The sequence below is a fragment of the Limulus polyphemus genome, unplaced genomic scaffold (assembly GCF_000517525.1).
Source record: "Limulus polyphemus unplaced genomic scaffold, Limulus_polyphemus-2.1.2 Scaffold7023, whole genome shotgun sequence".
Classification (NCBI taxonomy): Eukaryota; Metazoa; Arthropoda; class Merostomata; order Xiphosura; family Limulidae; genus Limulus; species Limulus polyphemus.
This window is the reverse complement of record NW_013672633.1, coordinates 7206-14701: the sequence shown is the minus strand read 5'-3', so window position 1 is coordinate 14701 and position 7496 is coordinate 7206. Positions and strand designations below refer to the sequence as shown.

At 33.8% G+C, this 7496-nt stretch overlaps 1 protein-coding gene across 3 annotated transcripts in view; it reads left to right on the top strand.

The window, feature by feature from the left end:
- LOC106474282 overlaps window positions 1-7496 on the top strand; it is a 17771-nt gene that overhangs the window by 6447 nt on the left and 3828 nt on the right. For all 3 annotated transcript variants that reach the window (XM_013934971.2, XM_022402615.1, XM_022402614.1), the window contains exon 2: window positions 1416-1939. In XM_013934971.2, the coding sequence (XP_013790425.2) occupies window positions 1416-1939 (524 nt within the window). The remainder of the gene's footprint in view (window positions 1-1415; window positions 1940-7496) is intronic.

The following is a 7496-nucleotide window of genomic DNA, read 5'->3' as shown; positions in this document are numbered from 1 at the left end:
GTATATACAACTAATGTTTTCAAATAAATACTTAAATGTCAGTTATTTTTCTTCAAACATAAAGCAGTAAATATAAAATATTTGGAAAAGCAATGATCTCTACTACTAACGATGCTACAAAGTCTTTGTTTGCACTCGTGAGCCATACTTGCTAAGCCTTGTCCAAATTCACATTTGAAGATAGAAAAATAATAATTTTTATAGACTGTATATAAGCATTTTGGAATACAAAAAAATTATAAATTACTATACCACCACCCCAAAAATCCACTGTAGTTTATCAGGCTTCCTAATTAAATTGTATTTGGGTCTTAAAAAATATAATTTCTATTCACAAAATAGCCTTGATAGCAATATTTCAAACTTTCCAATGATATAAGAGCATTTCTCTCATAAATAACTTAGAAAGACTGACACAATTATGTAGAATAAATATATAGCTTTCTATTGATTATAAAGTTAGTATATAAAAGTAGGCTCAAAAAGTCTTCTCAAATGATGAAGTGGTGGGTGGAGCCAATATGGTGGGTTTGCTAAATATCATTATATCTCAGCAAATAGAAAAGGTAGGAGGTTCTTATTTTATATTCTAGCTTGCCAATAGCGACCATTTGAGTTTCTGATTCATATGAAACTATATACATTATATTGTAGGGGGTCATAAAATGTAACTTGACCAGACCCAGAAGGCCACATACCACGTGACACAAAAATCAATATTTAGCTTTTTTTTATATATTTAGTTTCAAATTAAGAAACTAACTAATTTATAATATTAAAATAATCTACAATTTGATACCAAACTTATTGACATGTGTTTATAAAATAATAGCTAAATAATATATGTAAATCTACAAATGTGATGACGTGCCCTCTGACCCCTACCCGTCTCAATAGGGTTAACTTAGCTGTTTCCTCTTAGCTGATCATCTTTAACTGTTGACATTCTTTGTTTTAAAATTACAGATTTTATAACTTGCATGTTCTTTTTTTAACGTAGTAGTTTTTTTTATAAAATATTCTTTAAAATTGGAATATTTTTTTTGTACAAAGTCAAGTTTTAAATCTAATGCAACTTTATATCACAGTAAGTTGGCAAAAAAATGAGTTATAAGCATAATGAAGTGATTTATTTTGGTGGAAACATACATGTTTCAAAAGAATGTTGGTCTGCCTTCTTTAGATGTAGTATGTTCTCCCAAAAGTAAATCACTTCATTATGCTTATAAAACATTTTTTGCCAACATATTGTTATATTAGCATAATGTGCTTCCATACTCAAGTATATACCAGTTATGATACACGCTTTTCAACTTGTTGACATTATAGTGGTATGTGGAAGTTTTCTTTTGTTTTTATTCATAAAAAATTAAATAAAGAAAAGTGTATATTTACCTATTTCTTATATTTTTCAGAGTTTGAAACTGAAGTAAAAAAAGATGTTGAAGAAAATCCATTCTCATTTAAAAGTTTTGTGAAGAGAACTTCATGTATTAAGAAAGGAGAGACTCACAGAAAGAAGGATATGTCTGTGGATATCTTTCAACTACCACAAGTATTGGATGTGAATAGTTTACCTGAAATGTCTGCTGTATTACATATACCAAATGAAACAGATACAGCATTTAAGACCGCAAAAAATGACCTCTTTGAAATTAATTCGTTATCAGAGAACATAACTTTGCCAACAGAGGGAGCTAGTCCAGCACAAGGGAAGGAATTTCCTAATGAAACTTTTGGTGATGATGAAAATTCACATCTACATTCTTTATCCAATATATGGAAAGTTCAAAGTAAAACTTCTACTACCTTACAGCAAAAGAGTAGTTTAACTTTTGAACAGAAGACACAGCCTGTTACTTCAGTTTCCACTAATACTCCTTTAGAAAGTTTTCATTCAGTTGTGGTAGACAGTTCATTACCTTCTAATGTCATTGGGGTAAGCATTGTCTGGGACACGTGTATACATGTTATCAACGTTTAAAACTGTGGAAAGGTTGAAAAAAAATCTATAATTGAAAGACTAACAATGCTTTTAAGCAATTAAATAGCAGTGAGATTTTATTGAAATTTTTTTCACATAATACTATAAAATATTTAATTTTTGTTTTTTGTGTTTCAGTGAGATATATCATTATAACACTAAAGTGATTGTTTTTATTTATAATGAATTCGACAACAGAAAGTTAAACCAAATATTTTGTTATATACCAACAGTTTTGACCCTTTAGGTATTTTTCTAGTAATTAAGTTTAAAACATAGTCTTAAAAAGCACTGTGAAACAAAAGTTACAATTTATTTTAAAATAGAATCGACCATATTTATTGTATTTCTGTTAAACATTTTAATATCCCAGGTTTATAGTGATTAATTTTGGAACTTGCACTGAACTAAAACCCAAACAATATAATTTACTAGATGCCCAAAATATCTCGTTAAAAATTTAAAATTCACAAATTCTTGTTGAATATATTGAAGCTTCTATTAAATAAAAGTAAAATAGACACATGAAATAGAAAAAAAAATTCTATTTCCTAAGTAAATATGCAGTCATAACTCAAGATTTTGAACCATATTTAGAGCAGAATTATGGTATACTGGAAAATATTTCTACATATGTTTGTGTTCTATGTTGTTAATCTAGACATTTCTCAAAATTTGTGTTGTTTAGCTGAAAGGAGTTTAAATTAATGTGATAGGCTTAGTTTTTTTTGTGAGGTAAGACTTATTGTTGGACTTTAGCTACACTAACTATAGAATTGGAAGTTCAAGAAAAATATGTTTTTGTTATTTTTAAATTTACTATATTCTGTATTGTTCTTGCTACTAAATAATCCAAAAGAATCCAGCCAACAGCAACAAGAATATATTACTTTAGTAACCAAACTTGTGCATATAAATGAAGTTATGTAAACTCCACTCTTTGTAAATGCTTATATAATTTTAATGGATATGCAAATACTTATAAAAGAGAGAGTTGTTCAGTCACAGTGTGCTTTTCATTTGTAGTTTTAGTTATTGTACTTTTAAGTTACTGTCGAGAACATTTAAGTCACACTTGTCATACTTCAGAAGTTACTGGGAAAGGTTTAATCAAATGCTGTTTGTGTAAGATTGTGTAAGAAAAGTATCAAAATTAAGCACAATAACAAATCAAATTTAACACAATAATTGTGTAAACTCTCTGTGTAATTTTACATGTTTATTTTTTATTATGGTATTCCGATTTAGTCACATTTCATAAGAATAATGTGTCCAGGTCTTACTGCTCATGAAATTACTTCTTCCAATGAGATACATACCTCTTCTCACACAGATAGTTTTCTCAATCTTTCACTGCCCTCTAATACATTGAATAGAAATTTTCTTGGTTGATGCACTAACCTTTATACCTCCTCAGTTCAATCTGCACTTTTAGCATGCATAGGACATGCAACAACCTTCCACCAATAGGAGCATGGCACACTCCAGAGCAGGAGGCTCCCTCTATATTACATTATGTGTACCTCACTTATTCGATTGGCGTCTTATGAAATGGATGTGTTTCTCGCTTACTTTTGTTTCTCTAAACAGACTAAACATGATTTATTTTTGTGTTACCTTGCATTATGTTGTGTTACAGATTTTGATTCTCTGTTTTGCACACATTATTGAGTTTTTATCTATATTTGTAATTTTTTGTGATTCCACACACGGTTACTACTGTTACTGAAAATACACTAATTTTTCTTACCCAGGCCTCAGTATTGACACTGTCTGCCAAGAGGTTACACACTTTGGTTTATCAGGTGTTTGCTTCTTTCATGGGGACTGGACCTTCTCCACGATGGTTGAAACATATTGAGGCTTTTCTGTATTTTCAAGGCGAGGGTGATTTCACAAGTTTTATTTTTCGTACTCCAGTTGCTGTGCTGGCACGTCATTCACTGTGGTGGAGGTTTGTTCTTCTCCTCCTTTATTTCTATTGCTCCCAGCCCTTCCAGTATCTTGGTGGAATGTTTTTCAACTTGTTTACTACAATACGGATTGAGATACCTGTGATAAGCATGGCTCAGATGCCCTTTGTGTGGCTTTATCCGTCTTTAATAACGAGAGCACTAAGTACTTTACATCATCAGTGTTCAGACTTTTGTAAGTTAGATATTTATACGTACATTTATACCTGTGATAGGCATGGCTCAGATGCCCTTTGTGTGGCTTTATCCGTCTTTACTAACGAGAGCACTAAGTACTTTACATCATCAGTGTTCAGACTTTTGTAAGTTAGATATTTATACGTACTTTGTTTTCTAGGTAATATTAGATGTTTACACATTTTGATGGTTTGTAAGGTCAAAATTGATAAGTACTTTGTTGTCTCAGTGTGGTATTAATGAGTACTTTATTAACTAGGTATGTTTAGATGGTTTGTAAGGTCAATATTGATAAGTACTTTGTTGTCTCAATATGTTTAGATGGTTTGTCAGTGTGGTAATATTAAGTACTTTATTAACTAGGTATGTTTAGATGGTTTGTAAGGTCAATTTGATAAGTACTTTGTTGTCTCAGTATGTTTAGATGGTTTGTCAGTGTGGTAATATTAAGTACTTTATTAACTAGGTATGTTTAGATGGTTTGTAAGGTCAATTTGATAAGTACTTTGTTGTCTCTGTGTGTTTAGATGGTTTGTCAGTTTGGTATTAATGAGTACTTTATTAACTAGGTATCTTTAGATGGTTTGTAAAGTCGATATTGATAAGTACTTTGTTGTCTCAGTGTGTTTAGATGGTTTGTCAGTTTGGTATTATTAAGTACTTTATTAACTAGGTATGTTTAGATGGTTTGTAAAGTCGATATTGATAAGTACTTTGTTGTCTCAGTGTGTTTAGAGGGTTTTTTAGTTTGGTATTATTGAGTACTTTATTAACTAGGTATGTTTAGATGGTTTGTAAGGTCGATATTGATAAGTACTTTGTTGTCTCAGTATGTTTAGAGGGTTTTTTAGTTTGGTATTATTGAGTACTTTATTAACTAGGTATGTTTAGATGGTTTGTCAGTTTGGTAATATTAAGTACTTTATCAACTAGGTATGTTTAGATGGTTTGTAAGGTCAATATTGATAAGTACTTTGTTGTCTCAGTATGTTTAGAGGGTTTTTTAGTTTGGTATTATTGAGTACTTTATTAACTAGGTATGTTTAGATGGTTTGTAAGGTCGATATTGATAAGTACTTTGTTGACTCAGTATGTTTAGATGGTTTGTCAGTTTGGTATTATTAAGAACTTTATAAACTAAGTATGTATAGATGGTTTGTAAGGTCAATATTGATAAGTACTTTGTTGTCTCAGTATGTTTAGAGGGTTATTCAGTTTGGTATTAATAAGTACTTTATTAACTAGGTATGTTTAGTTCATAACAGTATACATATATTTATAATTAAATTTTATTGTTTTATTACCCTTTGAACCATGTCTAACTACTATCCATGCTATTATAAGTTGTAAATCACACAGGGAATGTGCACCTCACGTTACCTATTCACCTCCCTTGCTGGATTCATACCAACAGGTTTGTGGACCAATTACATACTGAGGTTAATATGCCGAAACCCTGTAGTAATATGGAAGCCCATGCTTTGGCTTACCATCAATGTGAGTTTTTTTTTTTTGGATTTACAGCAGTTTGATTATCCTCTGGCTTTGTTGCATTCTGATCCAAATGCTTTAATCATGTTTTCCCAACCTCAATTTTTCCGTATTTGCCTTATCTTATTCTCCCTCCTTTTCCCTTTCCTAACTTCACCTTTTGTCTGAAATTCTTTATCGTTCCCCAGAGGGGTTTCAATGTAGACTCGTGCCCTGATTTTTCCACACTGGCACGACTGTCTTATTCCCCTCCAAATATAGCTCCTCTGTTGTTTGGATTTTTTGAGTCAGGACCTCCTTTTGTCCCATGTACTTTTACCCCACCTTCTTATGGGACTTGCATATGGCTCTCTTATTTAAGTCAAGATTTCTTTGAAGATCTTCTTGACTCGTTAGGGTCCAGAGTTGAGTCTGCCAATTTGCATACTTCCATTTCCTTTTTGGCTTCCTGTTTGTCTCAACCTCCTCCTGAACCTGTTCCCATGTCTCTTCCTCTCCATTACCGGTTCCTGCTACACAGGTCTCTCAGGTTAACTGTTGATTTTTTTTTGTCGACATCTTTAGTGGCCTCAGTGACGATATGGTTGGGCCAGGCTTTTGCATTTTACCACTGTGTGAGTGACTTTCACCACAGACCCTGGATTCTGCGGATTCTTTCCAAAAGGCTTGTTCTTTGTTTCTCTTCCCCTCATCCCATTTCCTTCCCCCCCCCCCCTCCATGGGATCATATTTCCAGCCAAAATCTTTCCTAAGCAGTTCTAGACCTTCTTCACAAGGGTGCTGTGGAACGGATGGTTCCTTTTCAGTCAAGTTTCTATTCTGTTCAATGTCCCTAAGAAGACTAGGGACTGGTCCTCATTATCAATTGGTCTTCCTTGAACTACTTCCTACAGCTTCCTCTTATCACCATAAAGTCATACATATCTCTTCAATGAGTTTTTGCTCTTGGTCTGCTTACATCCACATTCTCATCTCCCCAGCATCCTTGCATTTTCTTTGTTTTGTCCAGTGGGGTTGTGTTTACCAGTTCTGAGCTCTTCCATTCAAGCTGGCTTCAGCTCTATGTTTCTTTTCAGATGGTCAGAGCCTTTGCTCATCTTCTTTCTCCATTCCAAGGGTCTTTATTTCCACTATTACATGGATGACTGGCTGCTTCTAACACCTTTGCAAGCCACACGTAGTTACTTCTTTGAGAAGCTGTACAGGTAAATTGGCTAGTTAAGATGGAGAAGTCCTTTTTCTCCCCACTCAATAACTTGTTCATCTCGAGGTATTTTTCAATTCCCTCCTCATCTGGGGCCAACCTTCTCCTATTTGCCTAAAATATATGGAGCATCTGGTTCAAACCATTTCCTCTTCTCCTTCTGCATCTGCATGAAAGGTTCTATATTTTGGGGACATGGGCTTCTTTGCAGGCCCTCATTCCCCTTGGTTAAGCCCATTCATGATCTCTTCAGTGGGCTTACAAGATCAGTGTAACCTCATTCAGGGTCCCTTGGATGCCCCTATCCATCTCCCTCCTTCCCTTCATGTGGAATTTACATTGTGGTTGAACAGAGGTAACACCTCAGTGGGTGTTTTGCTTCCACTTCCTCTTCCAGAGGTGCACCTCTTCATAAATGCTTTTTTGGGGGGTTGGTGTGCATATCTCGACATGCAGGATGTTGATCTGTGGCAGAGTCATCTCTGCATAGCTCATTGTTCATCTCCATCTGGCTCTCTGGAACTGGTTGATTATGATCCATTCCAACAACTCTATGGTTGTCTCATACATCACTTGGCCAGAGGGCACTCGATCAAGGTCTCTTTGTTTCCACACTTTGGACCTCCTGTTTTGGGCCCATAGCCATCACATTCAATTGATGACATGT